Genomic DNA, 27,938 nt, shown 5'->3' with positions numbered 1-27,938 from the left:
GACATTTTACTCTTTATTGAAACACAGTTGATTTACACTAGATTATGTCAGTCATTCCAATGGTGACAGTACATTCGTTAAGTTGCAAGCCAATAAAGAACAGCATAGATGGAAGTCAAAGAGCAGCCCAAACCTTTAGGAGTTTTTTTCCCAGAGTCCTACATCCTAAGCCAAAGGGATATGAGTATCTCCATGAGTCTTGCACCTCCTTTCCTTGTTTCCCCCCTATTTTGAAGCCTAACATATATAACTAAATATTAACAAATTGAAGAAACATTTTCTTTTCAAGACTAAGATCAGGTGTGGTCCTATTTAGTAAGTTCAGTAATTGGTTTGTCTTTTATTGCCTTATCAAAAGATTATTTCTGATTGGTCGTTTTTGCTTACTGCCACCGTGCATTATTTCTCTTTACAAAACATTTCTGAAAGCGGTACATATTTAGAAGAAACACCAAAACTGGAGATACCGTGATAAATCGTAAATAAGATGTAATTTTTCATATAGTCACATGTATTTAATGCTTTTCAGGAGAGTAACTGAACACAATCACCAAAATGTATTAAAGTGATTGTAAACCTCAGACATGAAATATGAACTATATGAAATATAGTCTGTATGTATCTCAGTCCAGAGCACTGAGTGTCATTTCTGTCTGCTGCTTCATTCCTCTGCTATGTGTATGAGTGACTTCTGACAAGTTTTTCTGACATCAAGTGCCTGTGATTGACAGCCTCAGCTCTGTTACGGTGTGCTGTGTGAAGGGGGGGGTCTCTTCCCTCCAATCACCTCTCAGCGATCCCCTCACTGAGCTCTGCAATGTGTGTCTGATGCTATCTCCCCCCTCCCTCTGCTTTCTGAAAGCTCAGACAAGCTGCATAAATTCTGCACTTTGAAGGTCTGTAGAGAATATAGGACTGTAGATAAACAGGTTCAACTTAAGTAGGAAAATTAGTTTCATCTCTGTATATCATCTGAGGCCAGTCACTTCACTGGGTTAATGTAAGGATTTACAACCACTTTAATGCTTGGTATATGGAGTCGCACAAGAGAAAAAAGGAATGTAGCTTCTAAAAGTTTGGTTTTTGAAAAATTATAAAAGGAGAATTTGAAGGATAAAAGAGGTGTATGAATTCAAAGAATTGGCTTATTTGCACTGATTTAAAACTCACAAACGAAAAAACGTTTGCTTGCGCAATTCTCATCATTCCACCCTCCATCATCCCACATTTCCACGCAGTCCTCATTGTTATTAAGGTTGCTGGGTTCACCTGCGCGCCAGTTGAAGTATGTAATGACTTGTCCAGACAGATCTCTAAAGTTACCCTCAATCTGTATGTCGTTTATACCCATGAATGTGTGCGTTTGGACCTTTTTGCGGAGGGAGAGAATGGCTTGGTTTTCTTCTTGGGTCCGGGGTACGGCCAACTGACCTCCGCCACTGGCACAAATTGTTTTGGCCTCGTCGTAAGTGACTTCTAAACGATTCATAATATAGATTTTGTTGCTGCTTCTAGCAATCTCTTTTCCAAATGAAAAAACTGTAATAGTGGGAAGAAAGGAAAAAGAAAACATTTTTATCATGAGACTTCATGGAACACATAGTAGAAAGTAACATCTGCCATTTTTTATTAGGTTAAAGGGATCCTGTAGGTAAGGGGTGTCCAAACTTTTTTCAAAGAGGGCCAGATTTGATTACCGTATTTATCGGCGTATAACACGCACTTATTTCCCCTTAAAATCAGGGGAAAATCGCAGGTGCGTGTTATACGCCGATCCCCTGCGATCCCGAGCTGTCACATCTTCAAAATCGCCGACCGCGATTTGAAAATGGCGCCGCCGCCGATTTTGAAGCCCAGGATGGCAGGGATAGAGGATCGAAGGCTGCACTGGGGAAGGCTGCACTGGGGAAGGCTGCACTGGGGAAGGCTGCACTGGGGAAGGCTGCACTGGGGAAGGCTGCACTGGGGAAGGCTGCAATGATGGGCATTTAAATGTAATTTTTTTTCACTTCAACTTCCCTCCTAAAAGTTTTTTTTTTCCTTAAAATTCCCTCCTAAATTGGGGTGCGTGTTATATGCCGATGCGTGTTATACGCAGATAAATACGGTAATTTAACATGCTTGAGGGTCGACCATTTTGCCTGACATTCTTTGAACCATTAAAAGCAAATTGACTAATACATTGTGCAACAAGAATTCTCTTGTCTTTGTGGCTGAGTCTAAGTGAGTCTAAGGATGAGCTTGGGCGTGTTATTTGGATATTTATCGGCATATAACACGCACCTTCGCTTTTTAAGAGGTAAGTTTTTTCTTGACACTCCCATTTTAAATAAAGAACTGTAAAGCAAAATAAGGGTCAGTGCCCATCTGCAGCCTCACCATTGCCATGAATGCAGCCTCTGAATGCAGCCTCACCATTACCATGAATGCAGCTTCACTATTGCCAAGAATGCAGCCTTACCATTGATATGAATGCAGCCTCACCATTGCCATAAATGCAGCCTCACCATTGCCATGAATGCAGCCTCACCATTGCCATCATTGCAGCCTGATCCATGCCCATTTGCAGCCTTGGAGGGGACAGGGAGGAGGCGGGACAAGTGTCAACAGTTTACATACAGGAGAATCTTGTTTACGTGGCGGCCTCTTTAATACAAAGTCCCGTCTCCTATGATAGACAGAACAGTAGTCCAATGATGGCCCAGGAGACAGGACTTCTTATTACTGAGGCTGCCGAGTAAACAGGAGATTCTCACTGTATGTAATCTGATGGCACTCGTCCCGCCCCCTCCAAGGAATGATAAATACGGTATATAAGGTATCCCGAGCGTGGGATTCATTAGGGTCCACAAAAGATATATATATCCAAATCACTAGTGGGGCCGCATTAAACTGGAACACGGGCCACAATTGGCTCGCAGGCCGGACTTTGGACATGCCAGCTGTTGGTGGACAACTGTGGCAGCCATTGATGATCTCCATCTAATAATTGTCATTTAGAGGGCTCAGCTGCTTAAAATCCAGATGTCTAAACTGTAGCCTCAGCAGTAGCTCTTGTTCATCTAAACATGTACTTCAGGACACCTAAAAATCATCCCTTGTAGTAGGGCTGCATCTGCAAGGCAGGGTTAAATGCTTGCTTATGACTAGAGAACTTGGTAAAGCACTTTTACTAACCTGATCCTCCAGTCCTGCAGGCTCCTCTGCACTGCTAGAGCAGACCCTGCAGCCTGAACTCTCCTATGCTTCTGTTGTCTAAGGTCTTCTGACTTCAACAAGACCAATGCACTGCTTTTTTGCTTACTACTGCAAGGGAATGCTTTTAGGTTTCCTGGAGTTGGGCTTTAAGCTTGCCACCCAAATTTTGAGCATTTGCATTATTGACTCAGTAGACTGCTGATGTCGACTATGAGCTGTGGACTTCAGTAGCATAGGTTGGACCTCCAATTCTTTCAGCTCTCCTCCCCCTACTGAAGTGTCCAAAGCAACTGTTTCTTCTGCGTACCTAACTACCCATTCTTCCCAAATACAAGACATACATTACCCAACTGAAAGTAGCCCCCGTATAAAGCATCCAGCTAACCTTTTTCCTGCTTCCCAAGGTTTGATTGCAGATCTCTCAACCGTGAATCCAGAGCAGTCATTTGCAATTTAATATTTTCAATAGCTAAGAAAAGAGTTCACACAATCAATTTGAATGTATTGTATGCTAAATCATTTTTATGTTCAGGACTAAACATTAGAATATTTTTCTACTTTTTTTGCTCAGGAGACATTGAGAAATAAGAGGAAACATTTCATTCCAGTTTTCCAGTGTTTGTAGCAGGCACCATAAAATAATAACATGCCTCTAACTGACCAATGGCAAAAACAAAGGAGAGTTTCCACCATATTACCCAATGCATAAACCCCCTTTAAACAACTTCAGACTACCAACCATATGACTTTACTAAATCAAACTATTCCATTTAACTTTTGTGGTTCCCAAGATCTAAGCATTTACTGTATGGACTGCATGTGTTCCTAGGGCTTTAACATCAGCAGTGAAAGCATACAACCATCAAAATAGGAAGAAGGGTCCTTGTACCCAAAAGTGATGTCTGAGATGTTCTAAAGAGTTCCAGAAAGTTTCTGCGGATGAAAGTCTCCAATGAAGAGCCACTGAGAGAGAGCTGGGCTGCTGAGGCTAGTGACCCTGATGAGTACCAGTACTTAATACTGAATCAAGGCTACACTGCTACACCTGGCTAGAGACCAACACTGCTGGAGGGACCACAGAGGACCATGCCCTGGAGCGGAGGAACCCACAAAGCCATGGTTGCACACCACGATTGGTGAAAGACTGCTTCTCACATCCTTGCCCAGGTGGGACCTCGCTAAAGTTGCAGTATCCAGGTCTGTGTCACTATAGGACTGCAAGACCCAGCGAGTTGCAAGAGAGAACTTCTGAACCCAGAACATCTGCTGCTTTGCCGAAGATCACTACAACAGTGTTCAGAACTGTTGATGTCGCCCTCAGTGACCGCAAGAGTTGGCCTGCTCATGTAGCCAGAGTTTCAGACTCCTACAAGAGGAAGAAGATCGTGTGACAGACCTCAGAGAGGTGAGAGGCCTTGGCCACCATCTTTATTATACTCCTGCCTAATGACACAGCCTCCAGGGATTTATTCTGAGGATATGTCCCCCTTTCCTATTGGAATTCCGAATTTCTGTTGACAGCATTTCAACATAGTGTTGGACCCCAACACTGGCCACCATCGGTCATTAGGAGGAACTGTGATTTATAGTCCTTGAGTGTAGACTTCCTGTATTTAGGGTACCCCATAGATCAGGTCTTAAGAGGTATAGACTTTGCCCCTTCAAATCACGTTTTGGGTACCCTGTTTAAGAGGCTTTCATATTTTTTTTTTTTTACAAACTGTTTTGGTTCAACCCTGATTTGCTTCTGTTTACAATTGTTTGTTATTATTGTTGCTGTTATTTGCCCTGTTGAACATACTGCCCCAAAAAAATCCTTTCCTTTACCCTTAAAGTCAGAGATTGCGGTACTGCACGAAGGGTCATTACCACCAGGAGCCAGGGAACCCAAACATCAATGGCTCTTTTGGGAGAAAGCGCTACAAGTTCAGACTCTAGGCCCTTCCATCCATCTAGCAATGGTGAAGCAAGAAGCATGAAGACCCCTGCGGTAATCTTCAAGAAACACAAAGAGGGAATCTGATTGCCAGAGACGGAAGCTTACCTTCTTTTAAACAAAGTGCACTGAGCATACAGAACTGCTCCCCAGTCCAATAAAGTTTGGGACACCCATGCCCCACATTTAGAGAGAAACTTTCTTTAAATGTTTTGGAGCAGGACATAAGGAAGGAAGTACAATGCTCTGGGTATGGTGAATAGCAGGACCCACCTTTGGGAGGAAGGAGGCCTTAGGCCACAAGACAACTTTGTCTTTTAACATGACTTTTGGTGCCTCCTTAATGGTTGATGTAGGCCATGCCCATGGTATTGTCTGACTTGATTCTCATGTGGTGTCTTGGCAATAGAGGAGACACCCGAGTTGCTCTTAGATCTGGAAAGTTAATAGGAAGGAGAACTTCCTTCTCTGAGAAAGTGCACTGAGCATCCAGAACTGCTCCTCAGTACAAAAAAGTTTGGGACATCTACAACGGTCCCAAAGCATAATGTTTCCACCTCCGTGCTTGACTGTAGGGATGGTGTTCTTAGGGTTATAGTCAGCATTTTTCTTCCTCCTAACACGGCAAGTCGAGTTTATGCCAAAGAGCTGAATTTTGGTGGAATCATTATGCTTTGGGGCTAAAGGTACAGGCCGACTTTGCCACATTGAGGGGCCAATGGACGGTGCCATGTATTGTAAAATCTTGGATAGGAACCTTTTTCCTTTAGACAGAACACTGAAGATGGGTCGTGGATGGGTCTTCCAGCATGACAATGACCCAAAACATACTGCCAAGGCAGAAAAGGAGTGGCTCAAGAAGAAGCACATTAAGGTCATGGAGTGTCTCCATACCTCAATCCTATAGAAAATGTATAGAGGGAGCTGAAACTTCGAGTTATCAAGCGACAGCCTAAAAACCTTAAGGATTTAGAGAAGATATGTAAAGAAGTGTGGACCAAAATCCCTCCTGAGCTGTGTGCAAACCTGGTAACCAACTACAAGAGATGTCTTACCTCTATGCTTGCCAACAAGAGTTTCTCCACCAAGTACTAAGTCATGTTTTGCTTGGGGATCAAATACTCTTTTTACTTACTGAACAGCAACTGAATTGATAACATTTGTATCATGCGTTTTTTGTGGATTTTTGGTTGATATTCTGTCTCTATCATTTAACATACACCTATGATAAAAGTTTTAGATCCTTCATTACTTTGTAAGTGGGCAAACTTACAAAATCTGCAGGGGATTAAATAATTATTTTCCCCACTGTATGCACACTGTGAACAGAGCATCTGTTAGGATGGAGCTAGAATCTTTTTCCATGCCCTTAATCCAGACAGCGATAATCTTGGAAGACTGCCACAGAAGCAATGTCATGTTGCATGACAGGGCCCTCCAAGGAAAAGAGAACTTTGCACACAGGCTTATTCACCATGAAGACCACGAGGGTCTTGTTAAGACAAGAAAGAGCAGGATGTAATACAGGAACTGGCCACATCAGTAGGAAACATTCCTAGATAGGATAGCATTGAGCAATGCAGGTGAGATTTGGCTGATCCAAACTCCCACCCAGAAAGAGGAAGAGATGGGGTTTGCAGCTTCAGTAACTCCATTGAAAACAAGGTGGCTCAAGAACAGTGTGCACTTAGGCCATGCAGTAAATACCTGGTTTGGGCAGGCACACTAGGCGCCACAATGATGTGCCAACAGAGGCGCACCATTGAAGCCTACGTTTACTCAAATCAATAAAAAAATCAGCACAAGGGATATCACTTACCTTTAGTGTGATGTGTCCCTTTTGCTGCTGTGTCTTGGTTTATTAGAAATCTTCCTCCTCTGATGTCCCCCCAACCCCACCGCCATAATCTTCCAATATGGTGGTGGTTAAAAGAACTAAGGGAGCTCTTACAGGCACTCATCTAGAGTGCTCACCAATGCCAGCCCTTTCTGCTCCTTCATTGTTAAGGCCCATACACACGATCGGACTTTTCAACAACAACGGTCTGACGGACGTGTTTTATCGGACAATTTGACTGTGTGTATGCTCCATCCGACAATTGTTGTCGGAATTTCCATGGACAAATGTTCGCTGTGCATGCTCTCAAACTGTCCGCCAACAAATGTCCGATGGAGGATCATCCGATCGTGTGTACACAAGTCCATTGGACTAAAATCTTAAGTACAAACATGCATGCTCAGTACCAATGCTAAACACCAGACAACAATAGCAATAGTTGCCCAAAGGGTGGCGGTAAAGAGCTGAAAAACCACGTGATTTGGTGAATGTTGGCTGAAAATGTTCTGCCATGTGTATGCAGAACAAGTTCATGGCCAATGCCCTTCGGACCAAAATCCACAGAAAATTCTGATGGAAGTCCGATCGTGTGTATGAGGCTTTAGAAGCCATAGCTATAGCTTCTATGAATAAAATGTGATCTATGAATGGAGGATGGATGGATGATTGAAAGGTCTGCCCCCTCTATTCAAAGACCCTGTTTCATTCATAGAAGCTAGTACAGCTTTATAAATTGGGGTGGGTTGAAACAGTGGGTAAAGTTGGGCAGCCTCGATGAATACCTGTCAAAAGTGTCTCAGTTCTATTAACCCCCACTAGACATAGGCCAAACATCCCCTTCTTCGTTTAGCAGAAGAACTCCAGAACAAGGGAAATGTTCTAACCTGAACAGCAAACCCCATTGAAGTCTATGTGAGCTGAACAGGAAAAACCAAAAGTGCCCATTTTGAAGGCTTATAGGCAGGTATTTGGCAATAGAGGTATGGGGGTCTGGGTACTGCTCTTGGGGACATGTATCAATGCTAAAAATGTTTTTAAAAACAATATTTTTTTCAGGTATACTGTAGTGCTTTTAATTATGCTTAAAGTGCAACAATAAAAATGAAAAATACTTTTAAATATAGTGCCTGGGGGGTCCCCTTAGTTTGCCTGTAAAGTGGCGCATCTGTAGCATATAGAGTCAAATCCCATTTAAAATGACGCAGTTACAATTGCCGTAACAATTGCCGTAACTTGGATATTAGAAAAAAAGAAACGGCGTGGGCCCCCCCCCCCAAAAAAAATCTATACCAGACCCTTATCTGGGCACAGATGGCCTGGCAGGTCAGTAAAGGGGTGGAATGAGCGAGTGCCCCCCCGAACCATACCAGGCCACATGCCCTCAACATGGGGGGTGGGTGCTTTGCCCATGTTGATGGGGACAAGGGCCTCATCCCCACAACCGTGGCTGGTGGTTGTGGGGGTTTGCGGATGGGGGGCTTATCAGAAACTGGAAGCTCCTTTAACAAGGAGGTCCCCAGATCCCGCAACTCCATGTGAATGAGTAGGGGTACATAGTCATTCACCCATTCAACAAAAAAGTGTACAAAAAGTAATAAAAACACAGTTTTGGACAAATCCCCCGTTGTAAACCATCATCAATCATGCCACTCGCCGCACCGGAAAAAGAAAAAAAAAAAAGGCACCCGCCCACTATGAAGGCTGGCTGCCTTACTGCAGGATCTGCCGTTTGACAGTTCTTACATAGGTAAGGGGCGGTCCACCTGGTTATGTCACCTGGTGGCACCGCCCCCTTGTGACATCACAGACTGGTGCATGCTGGGTCAGCAACGTCACAAGAGGCGGTGCCACCAGATTACGTTGCCAAGTGGCCCCACCCTTACTTATATAAGAACTGTCAAAGCGCAGAGGAGTCATTCGGCAGGCAGCCACCCCAGAAAGCAGAGCGTCGGGCGCCTTTTTCGAGGATGGATTCACATTGAGGGACACTTTTTTTATTTTTTAATAAAGGATTTGTCAAAAACTTGTCTCCTGTTTTTATTTATTTTGTACATATTTTTGGTGAATGGATAGGGGTACTATGTACCTGATACTCATTGACATGGGGGGGGTCAGGATCTGGGGGCCCCCTTGTTAAAGGGGGCCTCCAGATTCCAGTAAGACCGCAGACCCCCACAACCACTTATGGTTGTGGGGATGAGCACGTGGCCTGGTATGGTTCAGGAGGGGAGGGGGCGCTCACTCATCCCCAGCTTTCCTGACCTGCCAGGCTGCAAGCCCCGGATAAGGGTATGGATTTTGGGGGGCATGGGGTTCCCCTTAAAATCCATACCAGACCCGAAGAGACTGGGCGAGGACCCCGTTGTTTTCTTTATTTTTTCAATAGCTGGGTGTCGGCAATTGTAACTGCAAGTCATTTTAAATGGGATTTGATTTTTTTTTTCTTTAGAAATGCCTGTTTTGCTTTAGCATGTTCTATATATGCTACAGATGCATTTTTTTTACATTTTGGCTGTTTTTTTATTTAGCTGTCGGCAGGGAAACCCATTGACAGCTGATGACTCATCGGTTGTTAAGGACGCCATAGCCAGCCAGTCCCGTTCCTTAACAATCAGCTTACACTGTGCCCTGACAGGCATACCCTCACAGAGATAATCAGGGACAGGGTTCTGCTGCTGCCAGATTACAGCCCTGGACCTGTAAATCACACTTTAGCTAATTCCACTTATTGCATTACCTGCCGAAAGGGTAACCTACAGCAGGGTCCAGTGCAGGGCAGCAACATTACAGTCCAGCCCCACTTCTTCCATATGGGTACAGCCTCCAAAGCCCCTATATGTTTTAAAAGATGGGGCTTTAGGGTAGAGTGAAGTCTGGAAGGAGTGAAGTTTTGAACAACATGCATGAACTTGAGAGGGTGGGTTTATCCTCTGGGCTCCCCAGGTTGGAGTTAAAGGCCTGATCATGGGATAATACTGTATAGCTTACTACTTAAGTGTGATTACCACAATACCTGTCTGCCCCTGTATATTTGCTTTCTTTTATTCCTTATACGGAACCTATTGTCAATAATTTGAATTGAGGACTTGTTGAGTATAATCTGTCTTTTACTGTGTATATGGAATTGTACATTTATACCAACTGTTTGGATTGTTCATGTTACATTTCAGTAAAGGAAATTATTCTATAAGGATTCATGTTTCCGTGTGATTTGGCTTACCATTACCATTTGGCGGACCATTTCTTATACGTATGTCAATGCATTTAAAAAAAGCAAACTAGATAAAAGTGATTCGGGCTAACAGTTTAAATTGAAGGCCTCATACACACGGGCATTATAAAAAATTAGCTGTAAAGCTAGTACCGACGCCAGGAAAAAAACAAGTGAAAAATGCGATTTTATCAGCGTTTTGCATTGGCGTTAATGTATGTTTAGCCACGCTAGATTTTAGCAGCTTTTCTCTGCCTCTATTCAAAATCAATGGTTCCCTATGGGAGCCCATTGATTTGGATAGAAGCCGCACCAGAAGTCGGATCATGATGATCCAACTTTCAGTGCGACTTGTGTGCTGAGGATCTTGAAGGAAAACCCCCCGCCAAAAAAAATATTGATGTGGGTTTCCCCCCCCCCCCCCCAAGATCCATACCAGACCCTTATGCGAGCATGCAACCTGGCAGGTCAGGAAAGGGGGGGGTGAGCGAGGCCACGTCCCTTGTGACGTCACCATCCAGGGCATGATGGGGGCGGTGATGTCCCAGGGGGCAGGGCCTATGGATGACGTCAGCAGATGGCCCCGCCCCATGCCAATATGTCATGGCACACAGCGGACCCAGCATTACACCGGGAGATCACGTTGAGTCAACATCGAAAGAAGAACAGAGGGAGAAGACCCGGCAAAAGAGCAAGAAGACAGCGGCGGGAGAGGAGAACAACTGGAGAGGGGAGAACAAAACCGGCAGAGGGAAGAGACATCACCGGAGGAGGTAGAAGAGCCGGAGAGGGGAGAAGAAATAGGGAGAGATGCTGGATTTGCTTTAATAAAATACTTAAAAAAAACCTGTGTATTGTGTTTTTTCTTTTTACACTTTTTTTTTTAGGTGAATGGGTAGTGGTACAATGTATCCCATACTCATTCACATAGGGTGGGGGGCCGGGATCTGGGGGCCCCCTTGTTAAAGGGGGCTTCCAGACTCCGATAAGCCCCCCCCGCAGACCTCGACAACCACCGGCCAGGGTTGTCGGCAAAAGGCCCTTGTCCTCATCAACATGTTGAGGGCATGTGGCCTGGTATGGTCCAGGAGGGGGGGGGCGCTCGCTCTCCCCCCTTTCCTGACCTGCTGGGCTGCATGCTTGGATAAGGGTCTGGTATAGATTTTGGGGGGACCCCACACCATTTTTTCACTTTGGCAGGGGGTTCTCTTTCAAGATCCTCAGCACACAAGTCGCACCGCAAGTCGGATCACAATGATCCGACTTCTGGTGTGACTTCTATTCAAATCAATGGGCTCCCATAGAAAACCATTGATTTTGAATAAAAGCAGAGAAACACCTGACGTGGCTTAACGCTCTGTATACAGAGTTAAACCGTGTTTAACAGCTTTTACCGGCATCTGTCGTTTTGACTGCTCTAGTGCTGGAGCCTCAGAACACTCTGGTTCTGGGGTTTTTTTGAGCTTAAAAACGCCTATGCCACTTACAGCCCAAAAACGCCTGTGTGTGTGAGGCCATTTAATAACATGAAGAGGCATTTTTAAGCTATAAAAAAAGCTGCAAAACACGGCTGTAAAAACATCCATGTGTATGAAGGCCTAATACTGAATTAAAATAAAGCAACATGTAATTATGTGAGTAAGAAAGAAACTTTCCCTTTCAAGAAAAATGGTCTTTTACCTGGACCCATGCTGTCTCCTCTTTCCCCTTTTGGTCCTTGTGGTCCTGTCAGTTATGAAACATATTTAATGAGAGAGTTACTGAAAAAAACTGATAAAGTTATATCTTTATATACTGAGTGCAGAAGAAGGTCAAAATAAACTACATCCTACAGATATCCTTTAGTCGAAGATCTTTATTTTAACTAGAGGTGTCGATGACAGAGTAGCGGTGCACCCGTGGGGTCGCTGAGTACAGTAGTTCCACATGTCACCCTGGCCAGCCCGGCATTCACCTCCAGTCACACATTTCTAGACAGTGAACAGTCCATCAGCTCGTTTTTGTGGTTTTTATTTGCAGGATTAAAATTGGAAGGGGAAAAGGGAACATGGGATGCCCAAGTAATTGATCTTCTCAGGTGAACAAGGTATTTGGAATCTGAATTGGCAGTCTCTAAAGCTCCAACTCCTCCAGCACATCACTTCTGAGTAAACTCCACTTTCTCTAAAGCGCAATGCTTGATTCCTGGTAACTGGCACATGGCTAGGCCCCACTCTGAATCAGACCTAGCAATTTAAGATCTGCCATTTGCTGGCAGCGGCACGCAGTCCCCTTTGATGTAGCAACCAATTACAATGAAAAAAAAAAAAGAGTACTTGGTGAACTACTGGTCCCAGTCAGTCCTGTGCAAGTCCCGCCAACCCTCTTGGCTGCAGCAACATCACAGCCTCTCCCTCTGGCTCTACATCCAATCCTGGTATGTCTCTCCTAGATCTTCTCACTGTGTATGTCACTCACCGACCCCGGATGGATCCCTCCTGATGATTTGCCTGGCAATGTTCCCTGCTGTCCTTCTCCTGCTTCTGTTCAGGACACCCCTGATGTGGGTTGTATGAGAGGTCCCTTCACAGCTCCTGAGCTCCGGCTCCCTCAAAGGCCCTCACAGCTTAACACTCCATCACTCAGTTCTTCCACCCGACAACTCCTCCCACAGCAGGCTGTTCCTGAGTGTATATATATATATATATATATATATATATATATATATATATATATATATATATATATATATATATATATATATATATATATATATATATATATATATACCAATCCTAGTTGGGGATTGGTCAGGGCTCCCAGATACACTCCATGCCACTCCAATCCTCTTCTCTGCCTCTTTTCCAGAACCTTCTAGAAACAGAGGGAGGTACCAGAGAGATGAAGTACATGTCAGTCATCTGCTGCTGCTCTAAAACCACTCCCAGCCCCCAGATCAAAAACAAACAGGCTTGCATAAATTTACCTGCACTGGCTGTAAAAAAACACAACTACCTCTAGCAACCTACCTACTTAACTTACTTGTTGCTTTACTTTCCACTGATGGGTGTGTGAAGGTATCTAGGCAATCCTATACCTACAGCCCAACAACTGTATATCTGCAGTGGGCACTTTGGGGTGGACTGGACTGAATCACAGGAATGAGGGGCCATGAGCTTTCCGTGAGTGTAGGGCCTGTTCTCCACACAAGGTCACCCCAGAACACATGGCCCTCTATCCATCATCACCACCTCAGAACCCTTTAAACTAGTGGCCATTGGCTTCCTAATGGTGTCAGCCTTCCCATCCATGTTCTGCTACGTCTTGTTGTTCATAGACCGCTTCTCGAAATCTGCAATAGTGGTGCTCACAAAGGACCAGACTGCTGTAACCACCTCTAAGCTGTTGTGGAATCATGTGGTTCAGCCCTATGAGTGCCTCAAGCGCATCCTGTCAGACCAGGGCCCCAATATCAAGTCCCAGGTATTTTCAGAGTTGTGTTGATTAAGCAGAATTCGTAAGTCCCACATGCCCCCCTACCATCCACATGGCAATGGGGTCTCGCAAACTGATGGGTATGCTGTGGACCCTGTAGCATGGGGATCGAGACCACTGGCACCAGCACATAGGGGAACATTGTCTGGGCCTATAAGAACACACCCCCTTTATCCTCATGTTTGGACGTAGTGAGAGGCTCTCCGTGGACTTGCTGCTGAACACACCAAAGCAAGCTGCCCCCCGAAAGCCCAACGAATGGGTGCAAGAGCAGTGGGAAAGGCTGAGAAAGGCTCAACAGCAGATTCTTGAGCATTATCAGGAGGTGGCCGAGGAAGCCACCCTGGACCTGTTGCCACTAGCTGGGAGATGGAGTGCTAGTGAAAAACCCAATGTTATAAAGGGGGAGTAGACTGGAAATGTTGTGGGAGACCACCCTGTACTGGGTAGAGAAACAGCCATTCTCACTGCTCTAACTATACAATGTGGTGTCTGAGGACCCTGAAGTCAACAGGATACGTCTCCACCAGAATCTGTGTATGGGGCGGAGACAGCTCCATTAAGCCCCCTACAGACTCACAGGATTTTAATCCTGCAAACATTGCCCCTGTTAAAGAGGTTCCAGTTAATTGGTATCAGCCACCCATCAACGTGATCCCCACTGATTATCCCAGGTCTGAAGATGAAACCGCTGCCGCTTCTTTAGAAGATCACTCAGCGGAGGACTGGGAAAGTTCTAGGAGTCCTGAGGGATCTGTGGACTCCTGTGAGGACAGTAATGAGAGCCCAGGTGAGGGTAGTACCCATGATAACCCCCAAGCATCTGAAGCTCCTGGGCAAGCTTAAGTAAATGACAATCCTGATGATGAGCTGGAGGATTCCAGCGAGGGTTGCTGTCCTATTTGGTCTAACCGGGGGTCAACTGCTGGCCAAATATTCTGTTGTATAACGTACTGCTTGTTGTTATTGTGTTCTTTTAACCATCTGTTTATGCTGTTGAATTTCACTGTTTTATTGTGTTTTGTGAGAGGCGATGCCAATAACTGCATCTGTCAAAGCTTGGAAATGTAGACAGGTGCAGATTGACCTTCTTACACAGGTGGCACTGCTGCATCCACCATGCAGGGAGAGAGGAGGACAGGAGGAATAGTCAATCCTCATTTCTCTTAGGCTTCCATACGTGTCATTGGGAGGGCTGCTGTCAAATTGTAAACTGCCACCCGGGTAACCTCTGTGGCCATCTTTGAGAGCAAAACTTACAAAAAGCCCTACCTCACTGCCCTTGTGAGAGTGGCTAGGTTAGGGACAGTAACCTGCTTGATAGGGAGAGTGTTCCTAGCGTAGGGAAAGATTCCAGAGGATTGACAGCACAGGGATCGTCATTAGAACTCCTTGGGGAACTTCCCAGCAACCTGTGCTTACTGCATCTGGCTGCTCCCTGCACTAGGTGCTGCCAGCCTCTGTGCATCGCTCTCTCTATGCAAGTGAGTGTTGCCACTTGTTTCATACTGTTGGATAGACTCTGTTACTGTATCTGGAATGGTCTGACAATCTAACTTTGCATTTTCAACCACAGTGTGTGCCGTGCCTTCCCTCTGGGTGCCTACCACCTGGGCCTTTCCCCACCCCACAGCCTATGTGGTTTAGAAACAAATCATTAAAATATCCATGAGAAAACTAAGCCATGCTTTTAGATTTGTTTTCATTTAAAGTCATATAAATCATTCATGTAAGCAGAAAGGGTTCCCCTTAGTGGGACAAGTTTCCAGTTACCTTGCTCCCCATTGTCTCCTCTTTCCCCTTTTGGTCCAGGTGGTCCGGCAATTCCTTGTAATCCAGGAGGACCTAATCAGTCAAAAAAGAATAAAAGCTAAAGTTTAATCTGCTTAGTTTTTGACCCCTGTGGTTCCTCCTTTCCCCCCTCAAAAATGTACTAATAAAGTTTTTAAATGCAGTTGTAACATTAAATATAGAATAAAATTATATTTTTCTTAATTTAGTGGTCAACAGTTAGACAAATGTTTGCAATTAAACTAAATTTAAAGTCCAGAGTTCAGAATTTACCTGAAGCCCCTGTGTCTCCTCCTACTCCCTTTAGTTCTGTTGGCCCCTGCTCTGGGGTTGTCAACTTTTCTTCAAGTCAAACCCGAACACTTTAGCGGCGCACAGCAATTTTTTTATAGTATAAACTATACATTTATTTTGTTATTAAATAACATAACACTGAGAACTCTGATGTACGGAGAAGACTCTGATGTAAGGGGAAACACTGTGGCCTCTGGTATAAAGGGGAACTCTGATGTAAGGGGAAACACTGTGGCCTCTGGTGTAAAGGGGAATGATGTAAGGGGTGCTCTGAGAACCCTGAATTACCTTAGTGTACTTACTCAGAGGCAGGAGAGAGAAGAGGGAGACTTCAGTCACAGACAGGGATGGATGGTGAGCTCACTCACATCTTGGCAGTCAGCATCTCTCATCCAGATATATTTGAGGCTCCTGGACTTAACATTTCCAGCTCCCACTTTCCTTTTCTGAGGCATGGTGCCAGGGATTGGAGTGTGGGCAGACACAGAGGGGTAGGGGTGGGGGGAAGAGGTGCAGATTGAGCCCTCTCTCCTCTCCTGTGTGTGTTTGGGGGGGAGGGTTTGTTAGTGTTGGCTTTGGGCACTGTGAAAGAGTAACACTCTCAGCTTAGACAACTGCAGCCAGCAACCCTGCTGGGAAGCCATAGTCCAGTCTAAATAATATGTCCGGATTTCAGGCAGTCTGAAACCTGGATGCATGATTCCAAACCCGAACTGTCCGGTGGAATCCTGGACAGGTGGCAACCCTACCCTGCTCTCCTCTTGATCCAGTTTCTCAGTTTTCCTTGGTGGTCCAGGCAAACCTGGTTATGAAATACAATTAGAGTTAAAAGTGGACCTCTCATCAGATATAATTTTACAAGTTAAGCAGGGTTGTAACTACAGATCATGGGGCTCGATAGAAATATTTTATTGAGGCCTTTCAGCGATTGAATGCACAATGTATTTCAGTGTACACAAACGCAATTTAATCTACATTTTTTACCTAAAATAAAAGATGATAGTGTCGAGTAGATAGATACCAAACACGTCAAGCCTAAAAACTGTGCGCGCCTGTGAAATGGCACCAAATTCCTGTATTCAAAATTATCAGTAAATAATGCTGTAATCAGTATGTAATACTGTAGCACACTAGAGCCGCAATAAAACTGGGATCCGTGACTTTGTTTTTTTTGTTATGTAATGAGGGATAATAATTCGGATAGGGATGGGAGATTATGGGATGCCCATTTGACTTCAACTACTTCAGGGACAACTTCTCCCATATAAAGTCTCTATATACACACATCCTCTTCACTCCAGCACACACACTTGCTTGCAGAACCTAGCTGGAACCTGAGAATACCTGACAGTCACTCAGTCATATGAAGCAATTACCCATTACAGGTTCCTTAGGTGTGTAGCAGAATTTCAGTGTCCAGCTTACATCGCTGCTGTGGCTACTGATCCCAGCACCACCTCTTTAGGTACTGCCAGCCCAGTTGGCTGCAGCTACCCCTTTCACTTGGCAGGCAGTGGTGACTGATGCTCAATATTTCCAACGCCACCCCAAACCCTCATCGCAGGAAATGGACGGGAATGCCTTGATCCCCCACGGGAGATGGACGGTAATGCAGTGACGCCACCCCTCCTGCGGGAGACGGATGCGATTGTGGCAATCACACCCCCCGTGGGAGATGGACCGGAATGCGGCAGCGATCAGAGGCCTCCTTATCTTAGGGAGGAGGCAGATCAGGCAAACATGGATCCGGGCTGCAGCTCCTCACTCCGGGCCATCGCTTCTCCTCCAGGCAGAACAGGAAGTGGGTCCTGACTAGGGATGAGCTTCGAGTTCGAGTCGAACTCATGTTCGACTCGAACATTGGCTGTTCGCAAGTTCGCCGAACAGCAAACAATTTGGGGTGTTCGCGGCAAATTCGAATGCCGCGGAACACCCTTTAAAAGTCTATGGGAGAAATCAAAAGTGCTAATTTTAAAGGCTAATATGCAAGTTATTGTCATAAAAAGTGTTTGGGGACCCAGGTCCTGCCCCAGGGGACATTGATCAATGCAAAAAAAAGTTTTAAAAACGGCCGTTTTTTCAGGAGCAGTGATTTTAATAATGCTTAAAGTCAAACAATAAAAGTGTAATATCCCTTTAAATTTCGTACCTGGGGGGTGTCTATAGTATGCCTGTAAAGGGGCGCATGTTTCCTGTGTTTAGAACAGTCTGACAGCAAAATTACATTTTGAAGGAAAAAACTCATTTAAAACTACCCGCGGCTATTGCATTGCCGACAATACACATAGAAGTTCATTGATAAAAACGGCATGGGAATTCCCCAAAGGGGAACCCCGAACCAAAATTAAAAAAAAAAAAAAAAGACGTGGGAGTCCCCCTAAATTCCATACCAGGCCCTTCAGGTCTGATATGGATATTAAGGGGAACCCCGCGCCCAAAAAAAAAAAAAAAAAAAAAAAAAGGCGTGGGGTCCCCCCAAAAATCCATACCAGACCCTTATCCGAGCACGCAACCTGGCAGGCCGCAGGAAAAGAGGGGGGGGCCGAGAGTGCGGCCCCCCCCCTCCTGAACCGTACCAGGCCACATGCCCTCAACATTGGGAGGGTGCTTTGGGGTAGCCCCCCAAAACACCTTGTCCCCATGTTGATGAGGACAAGGGCCTCATCCCCACAACCCTGGCCGGTGGTTGTGGGGATGAGGACAAGGGCCTCATCCCCACAACCCTGGCCGGTGGTTGTGGGGGTCTGCGGGCGGGGGGCTTATCGGAATCTGGAAGCCCCCTTTAACAAGGGGACCCCCAGATCCCGGCCCCACCCCCTGTGTGAAATGGTAAGGGGGTACTTACCCCTACCATTTCACTAAAAAACTGTCAAAAATGTTAAAAATTACAAGAGACAGTTGGACAATTCCTTTATTTAAATACTTCTTCTTTCTTCTATCTTCCTTCATCTTCTGGTTCTTCTGGCTCTTCTGGCTCTTCTGGCTCTTCCTCCGGCGTTCTCGTCCAGCATCTCCTCCGCGGCGTCTTCTATCTTCTTCTCCTCGGGCCGCTCCGCACCCATGGCATGGGGGGGAGGCTCCTGCTCTTCTCTTCTTCTTCATCTTCTTCTCTTCTTCCTTTCTTCTCTTCTTCATTTTCTTCTCCGGGCCGCTCCGCACCCATGCTGTCACGCACGGTGACTTGACGGGACTTCCCTGTGACGTCACGGGGAATGCCACAGGGAAGTCCCGTCAAGTCACCGTGCGTCAGGGGGGCAGGGTCTCCAGGTGGCCCCGCCCCCCGTTATTTAAGAACTGTCAGACGAGGAGCGCCGTCACACAGCGGGAGCCTCCCTCCATGCCAGCATGGGTGCGGAGCGGCCCGGAGAAGAAAATGAAGAAGAGAAGAAAGGAAGAAGAGAAGAAGATGAAGAAGAAGAGAAGAGCGGGAGCCTCCCCCCATGCCATGGGTGCGGAGCGGCCCGAGGAGAAGAAGATAGAAGACGCCGCGGAGGAGATGCTGGACGAGAACGCCGGAGGAAGAGCCAGAAGAACCAGAAGATAAAGGAAGATAGAAGAAAGAAGTAGTATTTAAATAAAGGAATTGTCAAAAACTGTCTCTTGTAATTTTTAACATTTTTGACAGTTTTTTAGTGAAATGGTAGGGGTACTTTTGTACCCCCTTACCATTTCACACAGGGGGGGGCCGGGATCTGGGGGTCCCCTTGTTAAAGGGGGCTTCCAGATTCCGATAAGCCCCCCGCCCGCAGACCCCCACAACCACCGACCAGGGTTGTGGGGATGAGGCCCCTGTCATCAACATGGGGACAAGGTGTTTTGGGGGGCTACCCCAAAGCACCCTCCCAATGTTGAGGGCATGTGGCCTGGTACGGTTCAGGAGGGGGGGCGCACTCTCGTCCCCCCCTCTTTTCCTGCGGCCTGCCAGGTTGCGTGCTCGGATAAGGGTCTGGTATGGATTTGTGGGGGGACCCCACGCCGTTTTTTTTTTGGCGCGGGGTTCCCCTTAAAATCCATACCAGACCTGAAGGGCCTGGTATGGAATTTAGGGGGACTCCCACGTCATTTTTTTTTTAAATTTTGGTTCGGGGTTCCCCTTTGGGGAATTCCCATGCCGTTTTTATCAATGAACTTTTATGTGTATTGTCGGCAATGCAATAGCCGCGGGTAGTTTTAAATGAGTTTTTTCCTTCAAAATGTCATTTTGCTGTCAGACTGTTCTAAACACAGGAAACATGCGCCCCTTTACAGGCATACTATAGACACCCCCCAGGTACGAAATTTAAAGGGATATTACACTTTTATTGTTTGACTTTAAGCATTATTAAAATCACTGCTCCTGAAAAAACGGCCGTTTTTAAAACTTTTTTTTGCATTGATCCATGTCCCCTGGGGCAGGACCCAGGTCCCCAAACACTTTTTATGACAATAACTTGCATATTAGCCTTTAAAATTAGCACTTTTGATTATTCATGTTCGTGTCCCATAGACTTTAGCGGTGTTCGCCTGTTCGAACGAACTTTTTTCCTGTTCGCATGTTCTGGTGCGAACCGAACAGGGGGGTGTTCGGCTCATCCCTAGTCCTGACTAAGACCCAATTGGCCGGGAGTCCTAAGACTCCCCGAATGCCCCCTGCTGGCATGGCTTATGTCAATTTATGAGGAGAACCTGCCCCCTTCCAGCCCCAATTTGCTGGGGATTGGTCAAGGCTCTCATAAATATTAGGGCAGCCCCCTACTCACTCCCACCCTCCAGCTCTACAAAGTTTCTACAAACTTCCAGACCAGAGAGAGCTGCCTGATGAGTCATCCAGCCCTGACCAAAAGTAACCCTGACCTAGATTACGCAGCTCAGGCTTAGCCCTGAGCCAACTATGTTTTGTCTGTCCTAACAGACCTACACTAACTCTAGCACACTTACTAGAGCAGAGATGGTGAATCTTTTTGAGCCTGAGTGCCCAAACAGCATCACAAAACGAACGTATTTATTTCAAAGTGCCAACATGTAAATAAACTTAACAGTGGCTCTGTACCGAGGCTGAGACTGATCATCCCTCTGAATGAGCCCTAAGGGACCAAAAATGTACGATTCTGCCCAGAAAAAAACATTTGTGCTTTTTCAGAGATGCATTGCGCTCAGAATACAAGGATCAGATATGTATTGTGCTCAGAATACAGGGATCAGAGATGTATTGTGCTCAGAATACAGGGATTACAGATGTATTGTGATAGGAATACAGGGATCACAAATGTATTGTGCTCAGAATACAGGGATCAGAGATGAATTGTGCTCAGAATACAGGGATCACAGATGTATTTTGCTCAGAATACAGGGATCAGAGATGGATGCATTGTGCTCATAATACTAGGATTGGGGGGGGGGGGGGGGGGGGGTGATGTGAGGGCCAGCAGAGGACACTGCTATGGGGGTGGCCCTTCCCAAAGCATTGTCCTCTGCCCCTTCACATCACCCCCATATACACAGCAGTGTCCTCTGCGCCTCCTTCCTTTCCCCCATACCACTGTCCTACCTGTGTATGTACAGCCAGAGTCCTCCACATTGCCATGTTTTAGCGCCCACCACTCGAGCCCCTGCACAGGAAGCCGCTCTCCTATTGGCTCTCAAAGTCCAGGAAGGGAGGAGTCATTCTTCTCTTCCTCGGTATCGTGGCACTGCTTACAGAGGCAGACACTCCATGTCTTTCCCACTGGGCTGCCCCCAGTGCATGCAGGAAGGGTTTTACTCACATCTGCCACCCTATCTGATCGATCGCACTGAAGATAGGAAGGGAGCCTCTTCCACGCCTTCACCGCCAGTACAAGTGACTGCCTGGCAGGGGGATTCCCTCCCCTATCCTGGCAGTGCACTGCGTACCCACAGAGAGGGCCCAGCGTGCCAGCTGTGGCACATGTGCCATAGGTTCACCATCACTGTACTAGAGGGTGCTGCAATACCTTAACAGCTCATCAGTTTATAAACCATAAATGACGGACCTTTTGCACTCTATTCTCCTCAAAAACATAAAAGTGGTCGGGCAACGCTATAGCTGCCCAGATTACTTTTAAACAAAAGCCCAAAGCCTACTGAACAAAACTGAAACAGTTCAACCACTTCAGACTTTGGATGTACTAGACATGTCTGAAGATCCAATAAGGTTAAATGTTTTTTTGAAGAACTACACACAGCAATAAGTTTTTAACTGAGGAGATACTCTAGATCACTCTGGATTTTGTACAGCCTGAGGAAGACTACATTAGTCATACAGGCAGTCCCCGAGTTACAAACAAATTCAACTTAAAAACAAACCTGCAGATCTATCTTGTTTGTAAGTCGGAACAGGTACATTTTTTAAGTGGAACTCCAGCCAAAAAATCTATTTTTAAGCTTTTTGGCTAGCATAGGGAAGAGTTATCACCCCTGTAACATTTGTTTTGCTGTCTGTGCCCCTGTTCAGACGATTTCACCTCATTTTCTGCCCCAATGACAATAAGATTTTTAAAATTTTGGGTTGTTAGGGAAACATGGACTGGTGATAAAGCATCAGAGGAGACACCTTTTTCCCATAATAACTCTTACAGGAGTTTATTTCCCTTCCTAGGGTTAGATTTCCTCTTACTTCCTGTTGTCACCCTCCGTTTGTAAGTAGGAGTCGATTGTAAGTCAGATGTTTGTAACTAGGGGACCACCTGTACAGGGTAACTTTCAGTGCTGGCTGGGAAGCTCTGAGGACAATAAGCTTACAATACCATAACGGCTAGGCAAATCTTCTTCTTACTGCACAGCTTGCAAAGGGGATCTGTGACCAGTAACAAAAATTCAGAAGGCTCTTCCTGTACTTTTGACATCAACCCTTGATTAGAAATATCGGGGGGGGTGGTACAGGGCCACAGCAACTTCTGCACTCAATAATGATTCGGTACTGAATCTATGTTGTCTATGTTTAAATTACTCTAAAACCCCCTTAACAGTGCCACTTCCACCACCAGGCCTCAAAACAACTGCGAGGGCTGCTATGGCTAGTGTTAAGTGTGAGCCTGCTTAAAAACGTGTTGGTGTAATACTTCCGGAAAAAGTGAAGGAAGTTCCCAGTTCTCCAGGTCAAAGCTCCCAACTGTCCCTTATTTGGAGGGACTGTCCCTGATTTGGAGCAATGTCCCTCTTTCCCTCTTTTCTCCTCATTTGTCCCTCATCTTGGTCTGATCTATATAGTTGTATAAAAAAAGTGTTTCCCAGTGCTAAACCTTTCATCCAATTTCTAAATTGCTGCATTTGTAATTTTTAAAAGCCAATATAAAGGAATAGTAGTGGTAAAAAAAAAAGTTCTTGTGGATTTAATGAATGTTTTTTCTTAAGTTAAATCTCCTTTAAGGGGGCGTGGCAGGGGCATATCCTATAACATAGTTTTGCTAGTAGGTGTCCCTCATTCCCATTTTTAAATGTTGGGAGGTATGCAGAATCCACCTGGTGAAGTATTAGACTACAGATCATTATTGGTATTAAAATTTTGTTACTTTTTTACCTTGTTTACCCGTTTCCCCCTTTGCTCCATTTGACCCATTCAGGCCTGGTAGACCGTCCTTGCCGGGAGCTCCACATTTGATGATTGTGTAGCCATTCTCATCAGGGTTTTGGCATATCTGTGTTGCTGGAGTCACTAATGCCACATGGAGCAAAAGTAGACCAAGAAGCTTCATAATTGACATATTCCAATTACAGCTTGTCTGTATGAGAGAAAGAAACACCTGTGGTTACTATTACACCAAATAAGTTCATGTTCTGCTCTAGGACATCTACTCTAGGTCCTTTAGGGCTATTCTAGGAGAACTAGAGCCATTCCAGGACATCTAGGGCATATAGGGCTATATAGGGCTACTCTAGGATATCTAAACCTACTCTAGGACATCCAGGAACAATCCAGGATGTCTAGGGCTACTCTAGAACATCTAGAGCCACTCAAGGAAATCTAGGGCCATTCCAGGATATCTAGGGCTACCCTAGGGCATCTAAAGCTACTCTAGGACATCTAGGGCCCCTCCAGGACATCTTGAACCACTCCAGGACAACTGGTTCTACTGACATCTAGGGCCTCTCCAGAACATGTATGGCCACTCCAGGACATCTAGGGATACTCTAGGACAACTAAAGCTACTCTAGGACATCTAGGACCAATCCAGGTCATCTAGGAGTACTCCAGGACACCTAGGGCAGGCAATTGTTCTCCCGTTGCTTATAGTCACATTCTGTTTGTTCTCCTGCCATACTGTTCGCTCACCCAGACAAGGTGAAATATCTGGTACTTTTGTTGTTGTAGCGTATGGGACCCACTACCACTCTTTTTTTTAAGGTGCAGCGCCAGATTTTTTATAGTTGCATTGGTCCAACTAGGATCAATGTAAGTATGCATGTTGTCCATTAGGTTCAAATACCCTTCTGTTGTTGGAAAATAATATAATCGGAGAGTGCCTTTTCAGAACATGAATAAGGGAAAAGTGGGGGAGCAGAGCATGCAGAGTGCAGTTGAGAGACTGTACTGAATATAAACATGGGGGTCTAGGTACAAAAACATTTACCATGTTGATTTCTTAAGCATTCACACAGGTGCAAAAAAATGATTGCCGCATTGCTTGTAATATCATTATCTCCTATGATTGTCACCTCCATCTAGTGGCCATAATGCAGCATTTTTCCTATAATACCTCAATCAAAAAGATATTGCATTATGGCCACTAGATGGAGCTGATGATCTTAGGTGATAATCATTTCACAAACAATGCAGCTCTCATTTGTTGTGTCCTAATGCTTAAGACACAGCAATATCTTATATCTAGACCCCTAGGAAACACTGTTCTATTTAATAATTTATTTTGTGAAGCAATCTATTTGATATAAACAGGAAAAGTCACTGCAAATTATTTATATAGTTCACTTATTATATTTTATTACATTGCTTTATTAGGTAATTATGTAAGTTAGTGTTTAGAGCACTGCAGATTTTGATTTATAGTTATATACTAAAATTAAAGTTTTTGTGTCCGAAGTTCAGCATTATTGATATCAGTTCAGATCATGAAACTCCCGTGGGCCCAGGATCGGAGGGGAACCAGAGCTATCCGGCTAAGCAGTCATTTATATAGGTAACATTAAGCAAATACATTCGGATTGCATCAACAAGTATCTAAACCCAAAATAAAAAATGTAACATATTGCAGCTCACTAGTCGTTATTGTGTATGAGGTGACTGCATTTGGTTTTTTTACTCAGGCTTTTTTCTTTATTTTCACCTGGTGATCCTGCCAGTAACACACTTCCTGTTCTACGGAGAGGATGCTTATTCACTGTTCTGTAAGTGATGACAGCTTTGTCACCCTGGGGCAGGACTACAGAACACACCCCCCCCCTCTACTTATCTCAGTAAAATAGGGGGGAAGTGCGCTCTAGTCCACAGAGGTAGCTGGGTACAAAGTTACTGATAATTCAGCAAAAACCAATAGCCCAGGAAGTTATCAACTGACAAAATATCTGGCAGGATTGACAGGACTTTTTTTTGCACATATTAAACAGATATAACAAAACACTTCTGCTGATATATTTAATCCAATCTTCTGCCTCAGTGTCAAAGTCCACTTATTCAAGTTGTATCATTGTTAGGGATTATATACCCTTTAATGTTTAAAAAGTTTAATAACCACTATACCAGCCATTCCCAACTTTTATATCCCAAAGGAACCCTTCAAATGATTTTCAGGTTTCAGGGAAAATCATTTATTAAGGGACAAAGGGAAGAAACTTTCCAGCAACAAAAGTCCTATGGTGCAAAATCCTATCGTGTGCACACAAGTCCATAGGACAAACACGCATGCTCAGAACCAATGCAAAAGATCAGACAACAATACAGTAGTTGACAAAAGGGTGGCGGTAAAGAGTTGAAAAACCACGTGATTTGGTGAAAGTTGGCTGAAAAAGTCCTGCCGTGTGTATGCTTAGTTTACGGCCGACGCTCTTTGTACAAAAACGCAATTCATTAATAGCTGGCACTAGTACTTTTAAATGACTTTTTATTTCCTTTAGAACTGTCATTTTGCTCTCGGACTGTTATAAACACAGGAAACATGCGCTACTTTACAGGCATACTATAGACACCCCCCAGGTATGAAATTAAAGGAATATTTCACTTTTATTGTTTCACTTTAAGCATTATTAAAATCACTGCTCCCGAGAAAACTGCAGTTTTTAAAACTTTTTTTTGTATTGATACATGTCCCCTGGGGCAGGACCCAGGTACCCAAACACTTTTTATTACAATAACTTCCATATTAACCTTTAAAATTAGCATTTTTGATTTTTCATGTTTGTGTCCCATAGACTTCAACGGTGTTCACGTGTTCGAACAAACTTTTTGCCTGTTCGCTTGTTCTGGATGCAAACCGAATAGGGGGGGTGTTCGGCCCATCCCTAGTGATCAGTGGGAAGAATGCTCCTTTCAATAGTGATCAGTGGAAATAATGCTCTTTACAATAATGATCAGTGTGAAGAATGCTCCTTACAATAATGATCAGTGTGAAGAATGCTCCTTACAATAATGATCAGTGTGAAGAATGCTCCTTACAATAATGATCAGTGTGAAGAATACTCCTTACAATAGTGGTCAGTGGAAAGAATGTTCCTTACATTGGTGACCAGTGGGAAAAATGCTCCTTACATTGGTGATCAGTGGGAAAAATGAGCCCTTTTACACTGGGGCCGCTCGTGTGTTCACGGTAAAAGGTCGCTCGTTTTAGCGGTGCTTTACCGCTGTTTAAGTGGAGCTTTTGCACCGCTTTTTGGCTGCTAGCGGGGCGCTTCTAACCCCAAAAAAGGGGTTAAAAACTCCCGTGTTGCAGTGCTTTCTAAATGCTTTTCAGGTGTTACGGAAGCACTGCCCATTGATTGCAGTTTCAAAGATGCTGCGTGCAGAACTTTTTCTAACGTCCCGCAAGTGCACCGCCCGGGTGTGAAAGCACCCATTGCAATGGATGGGAGGTAGTTTTCAGGTGCTTTACAGGCGCTATTTCCAGCGATAAAATGCCTGAAAACTGCTTCAGTGTGAAAGTGGTCTTTCGGATGATCAGTGGGAAAATGCTCCTTACAATAGTCGTCAGTGGGAAGAATGCTCTTTACCAGTGGCGGCTGGTGAAGTTTTAGGATGGGGGGGCGCCAGACCCCGCCCTTTTTACCCCTCATACTTCTCATAAGCCCCAACCTTAGAGTTGTATTCCAGTTGCTTCCACCCATAGTGTCAGGTGTATACAGCTCAGCCTCACAGATCAGGGTATACAGCTCAGCCTCACAGATCAGGGTATACAGCTCAGCCTCACAGATCAGGGTATACAGCTCAGCCTCACAGATCAGGGTATACAGCTCAGCCTCACAGATCAGGGTATACAGCTCAGCCTCACAGATCAGGGTATACAGCTCAGCCTCACAGATCAGGGTATACAGCTCAGCCTCACAGATCAGGGTATACAGCTCAGCCTCACAGATCAGGGTATACAGCTCAGCCTCACAGATCAGGGTATATAGCCCCCCTCCTTCAGTACAGACCTCCCCAGGAAAAACCACACCATCAGCACAGAACCCCCCAGGACAACCCCCCCCCCCACAACATCAGCACAGATCCCCCCAGGACAAAACCACCCCTCCACCATCATATAAATATAATTCAAATAGTACCTGAAAGTGTAGTTCTATTCACCGACTTGCGCATGTAGAAATCTGAATCAGGTGTAGTGCAATAGCTCCAATGTGCCTCTATATATACTGATAAAATTCTGGCTTACGTGCATAATCTAAACAAATTCATCAGGATGACATTTCCTGTAAAGAAACATTTTTCAGGAAAAGGGTGTGATCTTTATTAAACAGTTAGAGTACAATGAAAGTGAAAATTTTTCTGCTCCTTATATTGATTTTATGACATTTATACAGTAAGTCTAGTAAATCAGCAAATCTCAAACTGGGTGGACACAGGATAAATTATATGTGAAATGACCAATAGGAGATACATTTTCAGTCCAGTAGCTAAACCGTTCAACCACTTAACCCCCTGGAAGAATTGGCTGCCCAATGACCGGGCCATTTTTTGCGATTCGGGACTGCGTCGTTTTAACTAACAATTGCACGGTGACGCTGTACCCAAACAAAATTGACATCCTTTTTTTCCC

At 44.9% G+C, this 27,938-nt stretch overlaps 1 protein-coding gene across 1 annotated transcript; it reads right to left on the bottom strand.

The window, feature by feature from the left end:
• Positions 1-27,531, bottom strand: LOC141106384 (mannose-binding protein C-like). The gene is made up of 6 exons (XM_073597124.1): positions 27,448-27,531; positions 23,258-23,459; positions 15,430-15,501; positions 11,863-11,907; positions 3,584-3,667; positions 1-1,539 (listed from the first exon to the last, which is right to left on the bottom strand). Exons 2-6 carry the CDS (start codon positions 23,439-23,441, stop codon positions 1,160-1,162), a joined length of 765 nt encoding a protein of 254 aa, XP_073453225.1. The 5' UTR covers positions 23,442-23,459; positions 27,448-27,531; the 3' UTR covers positions 1-1,159.
• Between the last annotated feature and the right edge of the window lie 407 nt (positions 27,532-27,938).

The sequence above is a fragment of the Aquarana catesbeiana genome, linkage group LG08 (genome assembly GCF_042186555.1).
Source record: "Aquarana catesbeiana isolate 2022-GZ linkage group LG08, ASM4218655v1, whole genome shotgun sequence".
Lineage (NCBI taxonomy): Eukaryota > Metazoa > Chordata > Amphibia > Anura > Ranidae > Aquarana > Aquarana catesbeiana.
The sequence above is the reverse complement of the archived record's forward strand: the minus strand, read 5'-3'. Positions and strand labels throughout refer to the sequence as shown.